This window comes from Macrobrachium nipponense, chromosome 2, assembly GCF_015104395.2.
Source record: "Macrobrachium nipponense isolate FS-2020 chromosome 2, ASM1510439v2, whole genome shotgun sequence".
NCBI lineage: Eukaryota > Metazoa > Arthropoda > Malacostraca > Decapoda > Palaemonidae > Macrobrachium > Macrobrachium nipponense.
Genome location: NC_087201.1, coordinates 28,665,886 through 28,688,937, shown reverse-complemented (window position 1 = coordinate 28,688,937; position 23,052 = coordinate 28,665,886). Strand labels below are relative to the sequence as shown.

Here is a 23,052-nt window from a genome sequence, read left to right as displayed (position 1 = left end):
CCCGTGCGAATGGGCCCAAGCAGACACCAGAGTGAACACTCGCGTGAACACCTGTGGGGCGGTTGAGAGACCGAAGCAAAGTGCCCTGAATTGGTACACCGTCCCGTCGAGGATGAAGCGGAGGTACTTTCTGGAGGACTGATGAATGGGTATTTGGAAATACGCATCCTTCAAGTCCACTGAAAGCATGAAATCGTTCTCCCTGATGGAGTCGAGCACGGAACGTGCCGTCTCCATCGTGAACCGGGTCTGGCGAACAAACCGGTTCAGGGGAGAGAGATCTATCACCGGGCGCCAGCCCCCCGTAGACTTTTCCACCAGGAAAAGTCGACTGTAGAAGCCCGGTGACTGATCCGTGACGATCTCTACAGCTCGTTTGCTCAGCATGGTCTTGATCTCCTGTCTCAATGCTACGTCCTTCGAAGATCCTGGAACGTACGACTGCTGTTGGACCGGGTTGGAGGTGAGGGGTGGCCGAGATTCGAAGGGTAATAGATATCCCTCCCGAAGGACATCTACTATCCAGGTCTCGGCGCCGTAGCGCTGCCAAGTTGCCCAATGGCTGGCCAGGCACCCCCCCCACTTCCGGCAGCAGGTGAGGGGAACGCCGTCCCTAGCGTTTCCCCCTTTCTTCGACTTCTTCCCAGAGTCTCCTCGCGAGGAGGAGGGCTGGGAGGAGGGCTGGTTACGGGCCCCCTTTGCAGAAGTCGAAGAAGACGGAGTCTTTCCACGGGGCTTCGACGCGACTACCGTCTTAGCCACCGTGGAAGCGCTAGCCGAGCTCTTTGGCTTGGCCGCAGTTCGAGGCTGCCCAGAAGCCTTCGAAACTGCCTGGTGTACCAGACGGTCACTGTCATCAGCGTCCACCATCTCTCCTGGGAAGAGAGACGGGGAACTCCGTAACGGTCCATTGCGAAGTCCCAATGCCGCTTCACGCCCAGCCGCCCTGGAAACTCGAGTAAGGACAGCGTCCCTACGTCGGAGAACCAGGTTGGCCCACAGGTTTACCGTCTGGTGGGCAAGGAAGGAGATGGCTCTTCCCCCAGACTGGCAAAGTCTTCTGAAGGGAGGCCGCGTCATCTTCGGGAGAAATTCCCCCGGAGTTGGCTGCGACCTTAGACACCGTGAGGGACCACAGGTCTATCCAGGAGACGGCCTGGAAAGCTGCCATGGCAGTGGATTCCAGACCGAGTGCCTCTTGCTGCGAGAACCATAGGTTCTCTGACAGGAGCTGCTGCAGAGACACACCCGGCGTTAGCCTGGCTAACTCCGGGTTCACCTGTTTGGGCAGCATCGGGTCTTCAGACGGCACGTAGAAACGCCGCTGTCGCAGTAGAGGAGGCGAAAGCAGCTTGCTCGACCTGCCAGACTTGAGAGAACCGTCTTGTCCGGAGACAAGAGACTCTACCTGGTCCAGCACTGAGTCGGCAAGCTCCGATCGCGGCAGTCCCACCGTCGGTCTGGGTTCCCTCTTCGGACCCCAGAACGACTCGAGCCGGGACGTGGGCTCGGAAGGTGGGAGCGGTGATCCTTCCCCGAGGTCGTTGTGCTGACGAATCAGCGCAATTACCTCGGCAAAGTTCCTCTGGATCTCAGGAGTGACTGCATCCTGAGGAGTAGGACCATCCAGTCCCTCGAACAGGAGCACCTCCCGAGACCCTCCCCCCTCGAGGGGAGGAACAGCGACAGACCCCTCTCGGTCTCCTCCAGCCACTTGCGCATACGACCTGGCCGGTCCGAGAACCGTGCCTGGTACGTAGGGCGTCGTGGTGGGATCATGAGGGGCGCACCCTTCATGATCACTCCTCAATACCTCGCTCCTCCCGGTGTAGCCCGAGGAGGTTGAAGGTACGGGAGAGGCAGACCTGACGCTCCCCCCTCGCTCGCTGGCAGAACCAGCGGGCTTGGAGGGCTGCAGGTGATCGCCAGCCCGCGGTGGCGATCGAGCTGCAGGCCTGGTCGAGCCGTCTTGCTGGTACCGGCGAACAGGGGGACCTCTTCCCAGCCTCAGCCCGTGGCCGGTCGTGGACCGTCACGTCAGCCCGGGTAGCCAGCTGGTCGCCGCGAGAGCGAGAGCTGGTCTGGTGAGAGTCGCGTGAGCGGCTGTCACCAGTCTTCCGCTCCGTGCCGTGAACCTGACGCTGAGCTGGCTCAGAGGTCTGGTTCCTAGCTGCACGGTCGCTGGTGGGCGACCGTACACTCGGTACCGTCTCGCGAACGAGAGGCCCGAGACGGATCCTGCTGCCGTGGCAGAACCACTAACAGCAGGCGAGGAAGTGCCGGTGTTAGCCGGCACTCCTCTGGTCCCCGTAGTCTTCTTCCTTGCGGAAGAAGAGACGGGCCCTGCTCCCGAAGGAGCAGGATGACCAGCGGAAGAACCCCCCGTCTCACCGGAGCGAGACGGGCCCTTAGAAGCTCCCGAAGGAGACTTCTTAGGGGGGGAGGAGGCGACCTTCTTCTTCTTAGGCTGTGAAGCCTTAGAAGATGAAGGGGGAGAGGCGGCAGACGACGACGACGACGAAGAAGACGATGAAGACGACGACGACACCTTCCTCCTCTTCCTCTTCTTCTTCGTCAGCTTCCTCAGGACCGATGTCAAATCCGTCATCCAGGGCGGAGCCGGGGCTGCTGTTGCCGAAGCAACAGGGCCCGGACGCACCTGTCCGAACAGATCGGCATCGGAGCAGCGGCGCCACGAACAGGAACAAACGTCAGCAGGTGCAGGCATCACAGGAACAGTAGTGGAGACGGCAGGAACAGACACAGGAACAGCAGCGGTAGTCGGCAACATCACGTCAGTAAACCTAGGTACTGGTGGGAGGTCTAGGGGCGAGCTCTTCGGGCACACGAAGTCCGGTCGAGGCAGCACGGCAAACCCAGGCGGCGGCATCACACTCCCCCGTGGTACGGCGATCGGCCCCTGCACCGATGGAGTTGGTGTGACAGACACCGCGTGCGGGGAATACACCAGGTGAGGAGGTGAAGCATAGCAGGGGTTTCGACAGGGTCGTCTGGTTATGGTCACCGTAGCGTGCGTGACCGCAACAGAGCCAGCGAGATGGTAGAGCAGCCCCTGGACACTCGGCACGCCCTGCAGACCCAACGATGCCCACACCTGTCCAAGGTCGTCCTTCGCAGCAACAGCACCTGAGGAAGCAAAGGTCGGGTGATTAGCAGGATCCTCTACCCGTCCGTGCGATGTAGACAAACGGATAGAGGACCCAGAGTACAACTCAACGTCGGGGTATCTCGCGCCCTCCTCCACACTCGACATATCGGGTGAGGAGAAGGACCTAGAAACCCCCCCCGCAGGGGAAGGCGCCAAACGTGGGAGCTGAGCAGGCGGCAGGAAAGAAGACGAAGTGTCCGTAACCAAAGGAGTCGCGGGAGAGCTCTCCGACGACTCCTTTGTAGGCCTTCGCTTCTTCCTACCTTCGTACAAGTCCCACTGCGCCTCCGACCAAGACATACACACTTCACAGGGCTCGGCGCGGGTACATTCGCGCCCCCGACACCGAGCGCACAAAATATGGGGATTGATTTCTGGGAAGGAGCGGAATTTTCCGCATTTACGCCCTTCGGTACCCGGGCACAATCTCCGGAGAGTAGCGGGGCGTGGAGAATCCATAATCGATCAAAATCACTTCAATGATGAAAAAAGAAAGAATGATTGTACTTACAATGATTCACACTAAAGAGAAACACAACCATACAACCAGGGAAAGCAAACGACGAGAAGCGGGCAGAGAGCGTAGAACACACACGTCCACTCGCTGTGAGGCCGAAAGCAAAAGTGGTTTGTTTACCTCCCAGTCGCGCGCCTGTCAGACAAGCAGTTAACTACCGAACCCCTTGTTTGAAAGCTTACGACCTATCCAGCTGCCGCTAGTACCTTCCTATTGTAAAAGGACCGAAGGTTTGTATGCCGTGTCGGAACAAACTTGTAGCATTACGAGAAAAGTCACAATAAACTGCTATGAAAAATATAAAAAGTGCACTTCTGCACAATCATAGCTTACATATAAACATTCTATGGAAAAAAAAGATTTTTCAAAACAAATCCAAGAGAGAATCATGGCTTTATGATATCAATGGCATATTAAAAATGCCATTCCAATATAGTCTGGAAGAAAATAAAAAACTTAACGGCAAATTAATTTCTGAGCCTTAACCTATTCTTAAAATAAACTGAAAAATTATTCAATCTGGAGTTGCCAAAAAATTATAAGAACATTTCTTAAAAATATTAGTGGGAAAACTATTATTCAAAATTTCAACATTCGCATTGCTCAGATTTTTTGTGATCTGACTGAAAGTAATTTAGATTTTTACAATGCTAAATTTGCACTGTGATAATTACATGATGCTTTCCAGAAAACTATAAATTTTTTTTACATAATGCTAAGCATTTTCGATACAATCTGAGAAATTTCTCTTGTATTTTATAAATACAATTTGGGAAACAGAGATGCTTCCAAAGAACTGGAAAATAGCATTTATCATCCAAATAAAAAATACCAAATATAAATTATGTCTCTTTACCTGGAAGTTACCCACCAACAGCCCTCACAAGTTGTGTCTGTCAGCTGATGGAAAAATGCAAGATACATGTGGAGACTAAAAATCTGTTGTCATCTTATCAATTTTTTTTTTAGCTGATAGGTAAGATGAGTGAAAGAAGACTGAGGGCAGTTAGCTAGCTAACCATGGTAGAGAATAGTTTAGAAAGTTAAGTACATATTAGTAAGAATAATGTCAAGTGTTGTTTATCCACAACTAATAATACAATAATGATTTTAAATTATATTAACATAATGATTTGTACATATTACATATTTTGAATCCTATTTCTTAATATTTATTTTTCCATGAATCCAAATTTACCAATTTGGATTCAGGGAAAATAAATCTACATCAAACCCCTTGCTCAAGTCATCAAAATCTAGAAAGGTTTTACTAAGCAATGTCAAAATATTGTTTTTTTTGACAACTTGGCATTTTGGCATAAAATAATTATATAAAATATAGGAAAAGGAAATACAAGATTTAGTTTTTCTACACTAAAGATATTTTAGAGTCAGAGTTGGGAATTACATATAAAAACACATTTTTAAGGAGTACTACAGTATGAATTATGAAATAATTCCATATGATACCTTGGGCCATATAATACGACAAAAAAATGGTCTCATCATGGAAGGATTTTCTGGAAATTAATGGTCTTCTCCTTGTCTGAAAACAAAAAGAGGTTACCAGCATTCTGAGGTTTGCTCCGTGGAGGAACAAAGGCTGCGAACAACCACAGCAGGTGTGGTAACTGGAAAAGGAGTGAAGTCCATACTGAACAAAACACTGAAGTTATTAAGGCCTACCATTCATACTTGGAAAAGTGCAAGATTTTACACTGGCCACAATTGATCAACCTTCACATGAATATACTAAGTGAAGGTTGACAGGCGATTACTGAGCAAGAGTCTATTTTGGAAAATTACATTAGTACTACTCTCCGTTAAAAAATTACTTTACCTTTCGGGTGTTTGGTCTTCCTATGTAATACCATAAGGTATAGCTAAAAAGGTTTGTCCACTGTACAACTACATAATGGTATGACCTCTTAAAAAGAAAATAGTATCATTATAATAGTTACTTTACTAACAGTAAAATTTTTTTACAAAAGTACTAATGAACTACAGTAATACCTTGGTTACGAATTTAATCCGTTCCAGAACCTGCTTTCGTAACCTAAAAAATTCGTAACCCAAATGGATTTTCCATAAGAATGTTATAAAAAGCAAATAATGCGTTCCACCCGACCATGAATAACCATTTCAATTCATATTTTTCATTTATTTTTGTTCACTAAGGTTGAAAAATTCGTGTAGGAATTACATAAAATTATAAAATTGAAGAATGAAATTAAATATAAACACTAGATTTAATATGCATGCACAGTAAAACCAACCTGAACTTTACCTTTGGCGGTGTGGCTGGCTGGCTTGACGGAGACGGGAGGAGGGGAAGGGTGAGGAGGAGAGGGTTAGGGCTTGGGGGGGAAATCTCCCTCCGTGAACACTTCTGGAAGACTTTCTGGTTCTTTCTCTAGAGAGCACCGTTCACTACGATCACTAATTTTACGCTTAACAACACTATGTTGTCTTTCACAATTTTGAAAAAATATTTTTCTATGAGCAAATTTTCTACATCGGCGAGAATATAAGGCCGTTGTTTCGTCAATACTGTGACACCTTTTGATGCTTTACTGGCTTTAATTTCTAACCTTTTTCTTCAAAATAGTGCAGATCGTTGATTGCGACCGCTTGAAGAATGCTGCAATGTCTTTCACGCACTCGCCTTTATCATGCATTTGGATAATTTCCTTCTCCATTTCGACTGTAATCATCTCCTTCTTTCTTATGCTTTCCTTCTTGCTGCTTGCCTTCGTCATCTTGGAGCCATTGTCTTTAGTATTTGGGTAATAGTAATGTATAAGCACTATTACGGAAACACAACACGTGCGCAAATCACTAAGCAAATTTGAGAGCGTATCACGGACAGATGCGTTCAATCTTACCGCCAGCGAGATATTGAAAGAGTTATGGTTTAAAAAGGGTCAAGGGATGCGTAGGAGGAAGTCACGTGACCCTCGTTAAGTTTTGGCCGAAAAAATGCGTTCGCAGATCCCACGCTCATCCGATGTAAACAAAGCAGGCGTTAAGTTTTGGCCGAAAAAAATGCGTTCGCAGATCCCACGCTCATCCGATGTAAACAAATCAGGCGGCCTCCCATGATGGAAATTCGCGCATTCGTATTCCAAGTGAAATTCTATCCAGAATGAGGTCGTCATTCATTCGTAAGTTAAAAAATTCGTATACTAATCGGTTCGTAACCCAAAGTATTACTGTACAAAAAAAATTAAAGCAGATTCAGCGTCAAAATTAAAATTTTTTTTAGCAAACATATATAATGATACTAATGACACTCCTGCACCTAAAATCATTTCCCTAATATCTTTGACCACAATGCTTCTTCCTCACTGTCTTCGCCCTCGTCATCTGATCCAAAGTTTGTTCGCTTCTTCTGGGATTCCTGAACAACTGCACTTGAAGGTTGATCCAATTCTTTTCCAGGGGTATGACTTTCCTGAACTGCTCCATCTACAGCATCTGCAGCTTCTTCATTGGGTTTCTTTGCTTTCATTCCAAATAACCGTTCATATTCTTCAATGCTCCCAATGATTGGCACTACTGGGTCAGGAATCTTTTTTGCTGGTATAAAGGGTTTTTCGGTTGTTGTTACTACTTTGGTAGCCTTATCTTTCTTTTGTATTTTTTTCCTTACACGACTCAACATTTTGCTACTGGATACAACTTTCTGAACTTTTTCACTTTGCAGCCATCTCATACTCCAGCTAGATCCTCCGATATCAATGTCATCCATCTGATTCACATCAGATTGAGAAATGGCTTCAATTACCCCAATAATTTCAGTATTCTGGGCATTTTTTTTCTGGTCTGAACTTGTATCAGGCATCTCATTATTTTCATAATTTTCACTTGAAGGAGATGCATCAATTCTTTCTGCAGCATTTTCTTTTGGACTCTGTACTCTAGAATCCATGGATGTCTCTTCTTTGGAGGAGACCGAACTTATTCCCCAACTAGTGCATGTATCATCATCATTTGTTTGTTCCCCAATTTCTTTCCGATCCATATGTGATTCTTCCTCCTCTTCTCTGGATGATGGACTCTGCACACTTTCTATGAGAGTTTTCTTCAAAAGGCCAATGCCTTCCATAGCCAATACATCTTTTGGTTTTTCCTTTTTCTTTTTTTCTTTTTTAGTCCATGATTTACCAGGAGCTTCCATTTCAACTTTTTTTGTACGAGGAATACGCTTTCGAATAAGTCCCGTATTAATCCTGATTGGTTCAACTGCCTTGTTTTCATTCACTTCTTCTGAGCCTTCATTGCCATCATCATCATCACTGAAAGTAAGTTCATCAGCCCCTCGATAAAAATCATCTGTTGAAGGTTTGTTAATACCACAATCATCATTACTTACCAAGTACTCACTTCCTCTCTCTTTCTTATCACTATTGTAATTTTCCATTCTTTCCCCTGTTTTTTCATGTACATTCCAGTCCTCTCCCTTTACTGTTCCCTGTTTGTTTTCTCTATTTACTTCAGCTGGAAGTCCTTCATTAACTTCTATTGTGTCATTAATGGGTTCTTCACATTTGTCCTTTTCCTCTGGGGATTTTTCCTTTAAAAAGTCAGTGGTAACGTTTTCTACATTGGGTTTAGTAATTATTCTTTGGTCTTCATTGCTTGACTCTTGATTGCTGTCTTGTTCTTCATTATAAGAGTCCTGTAAGTGTTCAAGTATAACTCTCTGTGCCCTTACTTCGTATGGTTTCTGCATGTCAGTTTTAATAATTTCTTCCTTTTCCCTCATTGCCTGTGAAACTCCACACAATGCTTGTTTATTGGTCAATTCACTTTTTGAATCGCTTTCATTGCTGATTACATATGGCTGACCACGACCTTTATCCAGCGTTTCACTTGTATCCAAGCATATTTTTTCATACTCTTGCTCAGAAGTATTTTCTTTTATATCTATACCATGTAAATTTTCTGACACATTTGATGCATCAGTCTTTGGTAAAACAGTTTCTTGTGTCTTATCACTGTCTGAAGTAATGTCTACTTGACAAAAATTGCCACTGTTTTCACTTACAGTACTCAGAGTTTTGGCAACTAATAAATCTTGGTCTTCACCAACTGAACAGACATTGTTTACAAAATCTCTCTCCTCCTTTCCAGTCTCTTCACTTCTATGAGGCTTAACTTCTATTCTTTCACTTTGATTAATCTTTTCTCCAGCAGCACTATCTCCCTGTTTAGTACAAGCTTCTTGTTCAATCTCCATCCCACTATTACTGGAGATACATGGAAAGCTCTTTGTACTATCTTCCTTTGATTTTTGCATATTATCAGCATCTAGTTTCTTAACTAGTGTTCTCAACTCATCATTACTCTTTGTCCTAACCTGTAATTCTGTTTCTTCAAAAGTGACCATACTGGCTTGATTTCCATTACTCACAACAGCATCAGCCTTACCTAAATGAGCACTACCATCTCTGGGAATAGCTATTTCTTTTCCTTTAGAAAATTCAGCTACCTTTACTGCATGAAGTTGCTCTCGTTTTTCCACTCTAACAGATTTTACTTTTACAATATCTTTCACTTCTTGTTCACTGTCAGAACTTATCAAAATTTCATCTGAAGGCATCTTTGGACTATCTAAATTAATGATTTCATCAGGTTCTTCAAGATCTTTATTAGGAGTGATTCCCTCATCTGAAATCTTTATTTCCTTGCCAATACCAAGAGAACTGGATTTCAAAGGCAAATCATCTAAATCAACATTTGGGGTAATGCTTGGCACGGTTTTCTTTTGAAATGAAAAACTAATACTTGCTCTTTCAGAATTCTGACCTTTCATTGGCAATGGCTTCTTTGAGTTTACAGTGGCAGTCTTTGCAGAATCAGCAGCATTATCATCAAAATCTTCCTCTGAATCTACAAACTCAATATCACAACTTTGACCCCAGTTATCTTCCTCCTCCTTTTGCTGTTTATTATTACTAGTCGATGGTAATGAAACAATGCCACTACTCATTTTTACATTCCCAGAATTACGGTTATCTCTTCTTGTTCGTTTTGGAGCCCTTCCTACATCCCTCTTCCTCCTGTCAGTACTCCTAGACCGGGATCTACTTCTGGTCCAGCTTCTACTTCTACTTCTACTTCTACCTCTACCTCTACCTTTACCCCTACCCCTTCTTCTTACAGGACTCCTTGACCAACTCCTGCTGTAGCTCCTTGAACGACTCCGACTTGTGTAACTCCGTGAAGATGAGTAATAACTAGCACTAGAAATGTCACTGGGACTACATGCTCCCTCCTCTTCCTCATCACTATCTAATTCACCTTCTTCTTTTTCTGATACAGCCTCACCTTCCTCTTTCTCTGATACTGCCTCACCATCTTTCTCAGGTTCAATTTCACCATCTTCTCCTTTTTTGTCATTATTTTGTAAGTTCTCATCCTTTGCCTTATTTTCAGTACCAAGCTCTTCATCTTTAGCACTTTCACTTTTTTGTAATGTCTTGACTTTTTCTTCATCTTCTGATGATTTGCGTTGTCTATATGATCTATTCTTCTTTGCTCGTTTCATTCTCTCTTCAAATTCTTTACGTGTTATTTTCTTTTTCTTATGAAGTCTCTTTTCTGAACTTCTGTCTCTTCTTGACTTCTTTTCATTTTCTTCTTCACTATCTATCACCTCTGTGCTTTTTTGCCGTTTGCTTCCTCTCCTGCGATGGTGTTCTTTTTTGTGACCACTTCTGCCATGTTTACCATTATCATCTCTATGCCTTTTCTCCTCAGTGGACTTCTTTTTATCCATTTCCTTATCACCTTTACTGTAATCTTTATTATTTTGACCCTCGGCAGCTTCCGTATCCTTTTCCATCTTAACCACACTGACTGCATTTGCTACTTGACTTTGTGCTGTAGTTCCCATCAAAGCTACAATTGCATCTTCTGTAAGAGCTTTTCCATCATCACCTTTCTCTAGCATTGTCTTGATAATTCTTGCTCTCATTTGCAGCTCTAGGAGTTCCAAAACACTTTTCCCACCAGAGGAATTCTTAGTCCCTGAACTGTCAGCTTCCTGATCTTCAACTTTTATTGTTTTTAAGAGGTATGCAGGAATTCCTTGATTACTATCAGTGTTTTCAATGCTGAAAAGAACCAATAAGAAAATATATATCAAAGGTAAATTAACATTCTCAAAGTACTAGATAACAGCATTCAAAAATATATTTTAGCTCTATCTTACAAATCTATTTCATCAGGGAGAATATTCAAAATATGGAAAACTATGAACTTACAAGCATTTTTTGCATTTAAGAAAAGGTTTACATCATTGTACAGTATATCATGCATCTCTTGAAAAATTAACCTTGCTTACTAAAAACAAGATTTTTAAAATTTGTTTCATATACACAAACTTTTCAATTTACCTCTTTATGTCAGTTGAAGTTCATGCCCTGAAAGGCTAAAAAGTTACTAAATAAGTCAAGTAGTTGTTAGAGATCAGTGAAACTAGTACTCCCAAACCCAACCAAGGGAAGATGTCCATCTTGTTTGCAAACCACTCCCCTCCTTCTTGGGCTATGTTTACAGTAGTGTTCAAAAGTGATGTTACATGATTTCACTGGACTGCATTAAAAAAATAATTTTCAACCCTAAAATGCTTCATAATTATCTATTTGAATGCAAAATATTTATAAACAATGTTTTTAAATGGCTTTAGATTATTTAATTATGCCTATGATACTGTATGTATCCCATCCTAGGCTATTTGGGCTAAACTACCATTTAGTACACCAACAGTAGGATGTTTCCTATATTGTTCTCTCTTAGCCTAGTATAGGGCATTGCCTGATCCAGATCATTCTAGATCAAATGTAAAGGCATATACAAACAGAAAGTTACTTCCATGTAATCATAGTTAGGCTAACAACTTTTGTCTAACTCAGAGCGTTTATATCTAGCCCTAGGCTATCTGGTCTACTAAATAAAACAGTAGTTTTCTAATATGAAACTCACTGATGTGAAATTTTATAGCTAGGACATCACCTAGTATAGGTTATTTTTTAATCCTGATTAATTTACCTTTCCAGGTACGAGATTAACCAGGTGTAATTTGTAGCTTCAAGATAGGCTACTACCTCAATAGTCCATTTGGTTTATGTACTGTTTTAGGTCTATATAAAACAGTAAATGACTAATGTGAAGCTTTATAGTTAGGCTATCTAGTGTAGGTTATTGTTTAGTCCTGATTAACTATTGGTCTACTAAAGCTAGGCTAGTTTATCACCTGCAGCAGAGTCCACCTAGCTTTGCAGCTAAGCCCCTCCTACTGCATGTAAGTGATTGGCTAGCTCTCGAAGGGGGAATGGTGTCACCCTAGTTAACAGTCCAAATGATTACTAGTACGGATTTGACTCCATTCGGTAATGTTGAGTTTCGTGTATGAATCACAACACCACAGATTTGAGTTCCCAGAGTTGTGAGGCATGAAACTGAGATCTCCAATAAAAGATATATTAAGTTATATATCATTATGAAGATCTTGAATCATTTTGTCTGTGCATCTTTATTTTTTATCATGCACAGCCTAAATACAAATGCATCCTGCTACGTATTTCTTTCTTTTTTAATTGGTGTTGGCCTACATTAGTGATCCGACATAAACCACTTTAATTGAAATGAAGCACAGACTTATGCAGCCAATTCCGATGTTAGGGTATCAATTCATCCTAACCCTACTCATCAATTTCTTATATTTTCAGGCAATGACAGGGCATAGACCTACACGTCAAATTCTTATAATTTGAGGCAATGACAGGGAATAATCGTACTCATCAATTTCTTTCTTATATTTTGAGGCAATGACAGGGCATAGGCCTACACATCAAATACTTATATTTTGAGACAATGGCAGGGCATGGACCTACACGTCAATTTCTTATTGCAGAGTTTTCTATCTATATCTGTTGGAAATAGAGTAGCTTTTAATTAATATAGTAAGTTTCAATTCCACGATATATTATGTATATGCATAAAGTGGAATGTGCCCATATAAGCAAGAGCACATATACATACAGCGTGGATAGCCATAGTAACTGTAACACCACTTATACTATCACAGAGAATAAAAGTAAAGCTTGTAGGCACATAGGCGATGGCATACATAAATCAATCTTAGGACTATCTCAGCCTTACACACATCCAAACTGCTTTCAATGAACTATACTTTTGATAATATATTTACTAAAGGGATAACATATTGTATTAATGTGACTAGTAAATATAAGACTGCTAGCACCCATTGGTGGTGGGTAAGAGACAGCTAACTACTGAAATAGACAGGTAAACAACATATGTTGTAGGTATTAATAAACCTTGGTTCCTACCTGATTAGGCGGAAGACTTGGTGGCTACTGCCCAGGAGTCTGCTTCGCCTCAAGAGCCTCAGCGAGATATTGATCTATGGCTAAGAGTTCTTGTGGGTCTGCTAAAGGGGTCTTATCCACTTACTCGGCAGAGCCTAAATGCCTTTGTCATTGGGTGCTATTCCACTAACATGACTATACACCTTGTTCAAGGAGCACAACACCGATCCCGATCACCTGATCCTAACATCCATGTTAGTTCTAAGATTGCAAGGAGTTATCCCCAAACTCCCTACAAACAACCAATTAACTTGAAACATAAATACACGTACACTTATAACAAAACACAAAAAAAAATTTTGTACCCCCCTACTAGCCATACATACCCCTGGTCCCCTACCAGCAATGACACCAGCCGCCCGTGCGACATCAGTACGCTTGCTAATAGGAAACCAAGCACATATCTGACAAGAGGGTTTATGTACATTTAAGATAAAATATTTTAAGGATCAGTCTTTGCTCCAAGTCCCAGAACTGTATCTGCTGATACAAATGGACCGAGAGAGAAGCATTTCTCATAGGTCACTTTCACATCCTTCAGGTAATGAGACGCAAAAACTGAATTGCATCTCCAATATGTAGTCTCAATGATATTCCTGAGAGACATATTCTTTTGAAACGCCAGCGACGTTGCTACTGCCCTTACCTCATGAGTCTTAACCTTTAGAAGACCGAAGGATTCATCCGGGCAGTTCTTGTGCGCATCAGTAATCACGCTTCTCACAAAGAAGGCTAAGGCGTTTTTAGACATGAGTCTTTTGGGGTTCTTCACAGCACACCAAAGACCTTGTTGACAGCCTCCCATCTGCTTCTTTTACTCTAAATAAAATTTAAGAGCTCTAACCGGACAGAGAGACCTCTCTATCTCTCTGCCTACGAGGTTAGATAGGCCTTTTACCTCAAAGCTCCTGGGCCAAGGTTTTGATGGGTTTTCATTTTTCGCCAGAAATAATGTCTGAAACGAACAGATAGCCGCATCTCCTTTAAACCCCACTTTGGAGTCCAGAGCGTGCAATTCGCTCGTCCTCTTGGCCGTCGCGAGAGACAACAGGAATAAACATTTCCTAGTGACGTCGCGGAAGGAAGCAAGATGTAGATGTTCGAATTTGTCCGAGGCAAGGAATTTCAGGACCACGTCCAGATTCCAGCTAAGTGTTCTCGGAGACCCTGATTTCGAAGTCTTGAAGGACCGAATCAAATCGTGGAGATCCTTGTTCTCTGCAATCTCTAGCCCTCGATTCCTGAATACTGAAGACAGCATACTTCTGTATCCTTTGATTGTAGACACAGAAAGGTGCGATTCCTCTCTAAGAAAAAGGAGGAAATCGGCAATGTTAACTATAGAGGTACTGGAGGGGGACAGCTTCTTATTCTTACACCATCTCCTAAAGACTTCCCACTTCGATTGGTATACTCTTCTCGTTGAAGATCTGCGGGCTCTAGCGATAGCGCTTGCAGCCTTGCGAGAAAATCGCCTCGCTCTGACGAGTCTTTCGATAGTCGAAAGGCAGTCAGAGCGAGACCGGGGAGGTTGTGATGAAACCTCTCGAAGTGGGGTTGTCTGAGTAGATCTGTTCTGCTTGGCAGAGACCTGGGGAAGTCCACTATCCACTCCAGTACCTCCGTGAACCATTCTTGGGCTGGCCAAAATGGGGCTATGAGGGTCAACTTCGTGCCCTTTGAAGCCACGAATTTCCTGAGTACTTCCCCCAGGATCTTGAATGGGGGAAAGGCGTAGGCGTCTAGGCCTGACCAATCCAGGAGAAACGCGTCGATTGCAAAGGCTCTTGGATCTTCTACTAGAGAACAAAAGATCTCTACTCTTTTAGAGAGGAACGTAGCAAATAGGTCTATGTGAGGCCTCCCCCACAGAGACCACAGACTTTGGCACACTTCTGCGTGTAGAGTCCACTCTGTGGGGAGGACCTGATTCCTCCTGCTTAGCCTGTCTGCTCTCACATTTCTTATCCCTTGCACAAATCTTGTGAGGAGAGTTATACCTCTTTCCTCTGTCCAGGTTAACAGATCTTTTGTTAGCTGATAGAGGGAGAATGAATGAGTCCCTCCTTGCTTGCGTATGTAAGCCAGAGCCGTGGTGTTGTCCGAGTTTATCTGAACCACCCCGCCTCTGACTACCTCCTCGAAGAATCTTAAGGCCAAGTGTATGGCTACTAGTTCTTTGCAACTGATGTGCCAGGACACCTGCTCCTTTGTCCAGGTGCCTGACACCTCCCTTGCTCCTAGCGTCGCTCCCCATCCCGACTCCGAAGCGTCGGAAAATAAGACTTGGTTGGGGTTCTGCAGGGCAAGTGACAGGCCTTCGTTCTTCTTTAGAGGAAGGATCCACCACTTTAAGTGATTCTTCACCTCCTGTGGAATCGGGAAAGAGTCTGAGAGTTGCCCCGTCTTCCAACTCCAAACCTTTTTCAGGAAAAACTGAAGAGGGCGAAGGTGAAGCCTCCCCAGAGAGAAGAACTTTTCTGGCGAGGACAGAGTCCCTAAAAGGCTCAAATACTCCCTCGCTGAACTGTGCTCTCTCTCTAAGAAGTTCGAGATTCTTGACAAGCCTCGAGTGATTCTCTCTTGCGAAGGAAATACCCGAACACCCCGAGAATCCATCTGAATCCCCAGATAGACCAAGTTCTGGCTGGGGATCAGTTGCGACTTCTCGAGGTTTACGAGTAATCCCAGAGATTGTATTATATTCCGTGTTATCATCAGGTCCTCCAAGCACTGGTTCTCTGACTTGGCCCTGATCAGCCAGTCGTCTAAGTAGAGGGAGATGTTTATTCCCTCTAGGTGAAGCCATCTTGCTACATTCGCCATCAGGTTGGTGAAGACCTGTGGAGCTGTAGACAGGCCGAAACACAGAGCCCTGAATTGAAAAATCTTGCCCCCTATCATAAACCGAAGATATTTCTTTGACGAGTGGTGAATGAGAACGTGGAAATATGCATCTTGTAAGTCCAGAGAGACCATCCAATCTCCTGGACGTAGCGCTGACATCACCGAGGCGGACGTTTCCATTCGGAACTTCTTCTTCTGAACAAAACGGTTCAGTGCGCTTACGTCCAATACTGGTCTCCACCCCCCCGATGCCTTTGGTACTAGGAAAAGGCGATTGTAAAATCCTGGGGAGAGTGGATCCTGTACAAGTTCGATGGCCTCCTTTTCCCACATTTGATCCACCATTTGAAGGAGAGTATTTTTCATTACAGGGTCTCTGTACCTCGCTGACAGTTCCCGAGGAGTAGAGGTTAGGGGAGGACTGTCTTCGAAGGGGATGATGTATCCCTTCTTTAGAACTGAAACCGACCAAGAGTCGGCTCCTCTCTGTGCCCAGGCTCCTGCAAAGTTCAGGAGTCTGGCGCCTACTGGTGCTTGGAGGATCATCAAGTCACTTTCCTTTCTTGAAGGGCCTGAAGGAAGACCTTCCTCTCTTATCAGAGCTCTTCCACGAAAGGGCTGCTGAGGAGGACGAGAGTCCTTCTTACTCGTAGACACTACAGGGCGACTCTTCTTCGAAGTCTGAACAAGGAGGTCTTGTGTCGCCTTCTCAGTTAGTGAGCGAGATATATCTTTCACCAACTGAGAAGGAAACAGATGATCTGACAGAGGGGTGAACAATAACGCGGTCCTCTGACTAGGAGAAACAGCTTTTGACAAAAGGGATCCATAAACTGATCTCTTTTTCAGCAAACCAGCTCCAAATAGGGAAGAAACCTCTCCTGAACCGTCTTGTACCGCCTTGTCCATGCATGCCAGGACGCTATGGAGAATTTCTGGGTTCTTAAGAAACTCCGAGTCCTGAGACTTCTTAGCTAGAACTCCGAGAGACCAATCCAGAAAATTGAACACTTCTAAAATGATGAACAGTCCTTTAAGAAAGTGGTTCAATTCTGAAATGCTCCATGTAGATCTGGCCGACCCTAAAGAGTGTCGTCTGGAGGCATCAACCAGATTAGCGAAGTCCGCGTCTGCCGATGCAGGAAGAGAAAGACCCATAGTCTCTCCTGTCCCGTACCAAATACCTCTCTTTCCAAGGAGTTTGGAAGGAGGCATGCAGAACACTGTTTTGCCCAACTCTTTCTTAGTGCCCATCCATGAATCCAAAGACTGGAGGGCCTTCTTCATCGAAATCGCTGGTATCATTTTCAGGAAAGCAGAGGACTTTACTGTAGCAGTACTCGAAAAGAGCGAACGAGAAGGAGGAGCGGCTGGACTAAGAGTCTCCATACTCTTGCAGTAATAAGGAGGCTAATGTCTTATAGTTCGAGAGCCCCTCATTTGTAGGGAGCTCGTCTTCAGACACCTCTTCTAAAACCCGATCAGAAGAGGGAGAACGTTCTCGTTTGGAGGAAGAGTCTTTCCAAGACCTCCTACGATCCGAAGGAGAGGTGCTTCTGTCTGGAGAAGAGTCATCAATTTCGGATACGAGTCTAGTCGAATCTTGCCTCATGGAAGAATTCCGACTCCTGCCTCCTGACTCCTGACTCCTGCCTCCTGCCTCCTGACTCCTGCCTCCTGGCTCCTGCCTCCTGACTCCTGCCTCCTGGGTGACTCCTCACTCCTGGCTCTTGGCTCCTGCCTCCTGGGTGACTCCTCACTCCTGGCTCTTGGCTCCTGCCTCCTGGGTGACTCTTCACTCCTGGCTGGTGCCAGACGCCTGATCGGCTCCTCGCACCTGGTAGGAGTCTTGCGCTTGGTTGACTCCTCACTCCTGGAAGGTGCCGTACGTCCGAACGACTCTTCACTCCTAGTAGGAGCCTTACGTTTGGTTGGCTCCTCGCTCTTGGTAGAAGCCTCACTCCTAATAGGAGCCTCGTTCCTGGCGGCAGGGACCTCCACACGTCTGGAGGACCTCTTGATGGGAAGGGAAGTATCTTTCCTTCGAGGAGGTTCCTTTGAAAGCACTCCTACCAACGACGATATCTGTTCTTGCATAGATACTAGAAATCTCTTAGTAGCCTCCTCTTTATCCTCTTCGGGAGGAGGAGAAGGAGGAGGGGAGGAGTCCATGGGCTCCACTCCAACTACGGGTGACAATAGGGCTCTCTTTGCCCTCTTAACATCTGAGGGAGACTCCTCAGGGAAGCGTTCCGGGCTCGAGTCAAGAGTCGGCGCCTTCCAACTCCTCTTCAGTGGTCGCGAGCTATCAGAATCCCTCCAATCGCGTCTAGGAGACGAAGACCCCGACGATGAGAAACACTCACGCAGGACGCTTTTGCAATAGCGATCCCTGGCAGTCTGGGGTGTCACAGAGCCTGCCGAAGGGACACCTGATCGGTGGGGATTCTCCACAACCTCCTTACGGTTTTTGACATTCCTTCTCCTCTGGGCATGGGAGCTTGGAAGAGGTCTAGACCTGGGAGCGTTGTGGAGCCGACCAGATGCCCCCTCCACCACACTGGGGACACTCACATCACTGTCCACTGTAATATCACTAGCCTTACCTTGCAGAGCAGCCATTTTGTTTTCCATGATCTTGAAGGCTGCTTTTAGATCCGCAAGTTCTTTTGCCGAATCTACAGGATCTGCAATAGGTGAAGAGGCTGAAAAGGAAGAAGTAGCAATTCTTACAAGAGGGGAAGATCCCAAACTAGGAACTAGCTCATTAGATCTAGAACTACTCAAACTTCTAGAGGAAGCTTTCCTCACTCTTTCTCTCTCTAATTTCTTCAAATAAGTAGTTAGATTCTTCCACTTTCTCTCACTAAAATTCTCACATTCCTTGCAAGTATTAGTGAAAGAACATTCATACTCTCTGCAACCCTTACATACGGTGTGAGGGTCTACCGAAGCTTTCGGCAACCTCACCTTACAGCCTACATTCACACAACGTCTCACAACCATTCCGGCGTCAGACATTTTCAGAAAAATCCAAAGCAAGTCCACAAAAACAGTCCACAAAAGCGTATGCCAATCCAACAATCCAGATACGTCACCAAAAGTCGGTCAAGAAGATCAATTGTCGATGAAAAAAGAAAATCCAGTCAAGAGGAACCAACAACAATGTTGATGGTCCGGGCGACAGAAGAAATCTGATTAGAAAACGGGAATGGTTCCTAGTCCTGCCACCCAGGGCAGGGCGGTAGATCACCTGACCTACCGGTAGCGTGTGCCGCGAAATTTGAATTTCTGTCGGGGACGACGGAGTCTATAGCTAAGTATATATCTGGCAGGGAAGTTGAATGTATAAAACTATGGCTTAGAACTAGTTATAATAAAATAATATAATACAGTTTTTAAGCATGGTATCTGGAGAAATATACAGGGTATGTACAGACAGATCCATAAAGCAATTATGGGCTCAACACTATACACATGTTCCAGTGGCATGATGACAACCAAACCGTCACGACCCGGGGGAGAGAGGTTTGGTAGGGAATACGAGCGAGGCAGGTAGGAAGGAGAGAGTATTAAGGGGAAGGAAGTGACCAAAGGTTAAGGAAAGGATTTAGATAAGATTCATCATTCAGGGGAGACTATGCTTCCTGCAGCAACTGCTGGAAATTTAAGGGCCTCTAGGTTTCTGATAGTGGCGTTTAAAAACTGCTGGAGATTTCCAACCCGTATATTTCTTCAGGTCCTCGAAATTCATGTTGTGAAAGTAGTTAATGGAGGTAGCCACTGCTCGGATATCATGGACGTGTGGGACTGAATCCGGATTGGCCTGTTTAATAAAGTAGAGTATTTGTTGTCTAATACCTTTAAGAGAAATCGTACCACCTTTCTCTATAATGAAAAGGGGGCCTGAAGATTTTTCGGATGTTCTGGCTAAGAAGGATTTAAGGGTAGTGACAGGGCACAATGATGTGTCCTGTGTCATAGGGATGAAATCTTGTCCCTGAGATTGATGTTGGCTCTCTTTCTCCAGACTCGATTGATGTCCTTCAATCTGGCTTTTAATAAGACGTCTGTTACTGACGCGAACTGTAGCGAACCTAGGATTCTCTCTTGGGTACGCCGAGACGCCTTTTTGTTCTTGAGGAACTGTTTGGTAGCCGCTACTGTCTCCTTGGCCTTCTTGGGTGGAAGAGATAGCTTGTGTCTTATTAGGTCCCATTGGATTCCCAACCATTGGAAGCGGGAAGCCGGCACCAGCCGAGATTTTCCCTTGTTTATCTGGAAGCCCAGAGATTCCAAGAATTCTATCACTTTGGCTGTCAATTTGCGGCACTCTTCGACGCTGGCTGCCCAAATGAGCCAGTCGTCTAGATAGGCTACTAACATAACCCCTTGAGTTCTTAGTTCTTGGACTATCGTCTCTCCTAGTTTGGTGAATATCCTGGGCGCGATGTTGAGCCCGAATGGCATGACTTTGAATGAGTAAGCCTTGTTTCCTAGCCTGAAGCCTAGGTACGGAGAGAAGTTCCTTGCTATTGGAACATGATAGTAAGCGTCTGTAAGATCTATAGAGGTGGTGACGGCCCCACGGGGAAGTAAGGTCCGCACCTGCGAGACTGTCAACATGCGGAACTTGTCGCAATGAATGTATGAGTTGAGACGGGACAAGTCCAGAATCACTCTTCTTTTGTCTGAGTCCTTCTTTGGGACACTGAACAGATGTCCTTGAAATTTTAGTTCTTCCACTCTTTTTATGGCCTTCTTCTGTAGGAGATCTTTGGTATAGTCTACAAGGTCCGCCGTTGGTACCTGATAAAATTTTATTGGCGGAGGGGGTCCTTTCTCCCATTTCCACCCCAGACCTTTGGAGACTATACTGTGGGCCCATGGACTGAAGATCCAATGGTCCTGGAAGAGATATAATTTCCCTCCTACCTGCGGGCTCTCACTGATTGGCTGCAGGTCTGTTACCTCTACCTCCCCGGAAACCTCTACCCCTTGGTCCACCTCGTAGCCGGGAGCCACCTCTGGCCCTGCTGTAGCTGCGAGATGAATCCCTTGCTTCATAGGCGGGGTTAAAGGCTGTGGAGGTTATAATAGCTGTGGAGGTTGAAGGCTGTTGGACCGGCGGAGTTTGCAGTAAGACAAACTGCTGCTGCGGCTGAGCCTTCGATGTCGAAGGCTTACAGACTTGTGAGACCGGAACCGCTTGAACAACTGTTTGCGGACGGGAGGCCTGGTAAGGATTGAATCTCCTTGGCCTCTTCTTGGGTCTGGTTTGATGTCCGGGGGTCTCAAACTTCCGTTTGAAGGGGAGTCCCCACCGGACCCGGAGGCTCTGGTTGGCTCTGGCTGCCTCTTGAGAGATGCTATTAACCTCATCTTGCAGGAACAGGTTTTCTCCCCAGATTGAGAATTTTATTAGCTTATTAGGCTCATGCCTTATGGAGGCACCCGCCAGAACATACTTCCTGCAAGCTCGCCTTGCCATCCCAAAGTCGTAGAGGTCCGACTGGAAAGTCTGTAGTAGACTTTTTGTCATAACCTGGAACACCTGTTCATCTCGGTATGTGGTAGCTAGCAACTCCGCCGTAGTGACGGAGTTGATAGATCTTCCTAGTCTTGTCCTTGCTTCAAATTCCGCCTTGATTAAATGGTCCAGAATTTTAGGCAGCCTCTCGGAGAATAAAGTAGAAGCGCAATCCGGGTCAAGTTTACCTGATGTAAACGTGGCCGGGGCTTCGTTCCAGAACTCCCTACTTGCGGGGAAGAGAAGAGAGGTAGCCTCTGTCTCTTTTAGTACTGGTAGGGGTTTGTCCTCTGCTATTGCTTCCAAAGTTAGTTCCGCTACCTTGTCTGTACAGGGCGACGGAACCTCGTCTGGGGTCACAAACATGGTGAGGGTACCCTTGTGTGGGGTCAACCTAGTGTTGACGCAGCCCCAGTCGGTGAGGGTGCGTGCCCAAATGGGCTTGGGCTTGGTCCCTAGGGAAGATCACTGTCTCCTTCGGGACCTTGTCTACTCTAACTAGCACGTGTTCCGCTAGTCTGACAAATCCGGGGAAAGGAAATTGGAGACCCACCGGGAAGAGCTCAAAGTCCTCCAACGGACGGGTTCCGCATCCTTCAATTGTTAACTTTCCATCCGAAAATTGGGGCATGTAAAGCTGACCGCCACGGGTTGTTCTTATGAAATGGTGGTAGCTTTGACGCATCCGGCACTGACATAGCCAGCGCCGGGGATCCGGAGTGGAGAAATCCGGTCATCACATCTTCCAGGGGCCTGATCCTCTAGGCCACCAAAGATGTTATAGCCTGGCCGGAGATGTCAGAGCCCAAGGCGAGTCGTAACGATTCAAACCTCTCATCAACTGCTTCCCTAACCTTCGACATTAGAAGGTTAGCGAGCGTCTCATGATCGAAACCAGACTCCGTCGCCTTGGATCTGGCAGACTTGGCTCTCGACCCCTTGGGGGGAAGAGAATCCTTGGCAGCAGGTGACTTAGCCAACGAAGTCGACGGCCGTGGGGCGGAGATGACTCAGTCGCCGCTGACAGAGCTGGATTTGCTCCCTTTGGCATGGATTTCGGTTTTACTGATTTGATCTTGGGAACGACCGAAAGCGATCCTTCCCAAGTACGGGTGGGCTTAGAGAAGCCCAGGAAAAAAGAGGAAGAAGGAGTAGGACTAAGGAGACTCCCTGCCTCACTTACCTCCCCACCTACCTCCTCCTCAATGGTCATGGGTTCCGTGTGGATGCTGATGGCTGCCACCTCTCCTGCTCCTCTGGAAGGGGCGTCGTCTCCGCCTGGATGTCTGCTATTATAGGGGCGGCCACCTGTGCCGGAACAGACGTCGATGGGGACCCCTTGAACAGAAGGGAGCCCAGACTTCAGTCAAGTACATACGGCTGTCCTGCCGGCGCATTCCTCCCGAACCCGGAGACCCAATGCCTCAAATGAATCCCGGCGGTATGGCGGACGCCATCGGCAGTCTGTCACAGAGGGGAACGAATTAACCTTCTACTCAGGGGATAATATTGGTAAAACTCTTCAGTTTATTATAATCAAAAATTTTATACCGATGATGTAGCAAAGATACTTACCTGCTCATCCGTG

The 23,052-nt window shown here is 45.5% G+C and overlaps 2 protein-coding genes across 8 annotated transcripts in view; both read right to left on the bottom strand.

The window, feature by feature from the left end:
* Positions 1-23,052, bottom strand: part of LOC135220502 (RING finger protein 145-like) — a 344,353-nt gene that overhangs the window by 247,307 nt on the left and 73,994 nt on the right. The window lies entirely within an intron of this gene.
* The window catches only part of LOC135220499 (uncharacterized), a 59,961-nt gene continuing 43,804 nt past the window's right edge, over positions 6,896-23,052 (bottom strand). The window contains exon 5 of the mRNA XM_064257640.1: positions 6,896-10,807. Within this exon, the coding sequence (XP_064113710.1) occupies positions 6,994-10,807 (3,814 nt within the window). The 3' untranslated portion in view covers positions 6,896-6,993. The remainder of the gene's footprint in view (positions 10,808-23,052) is intronic.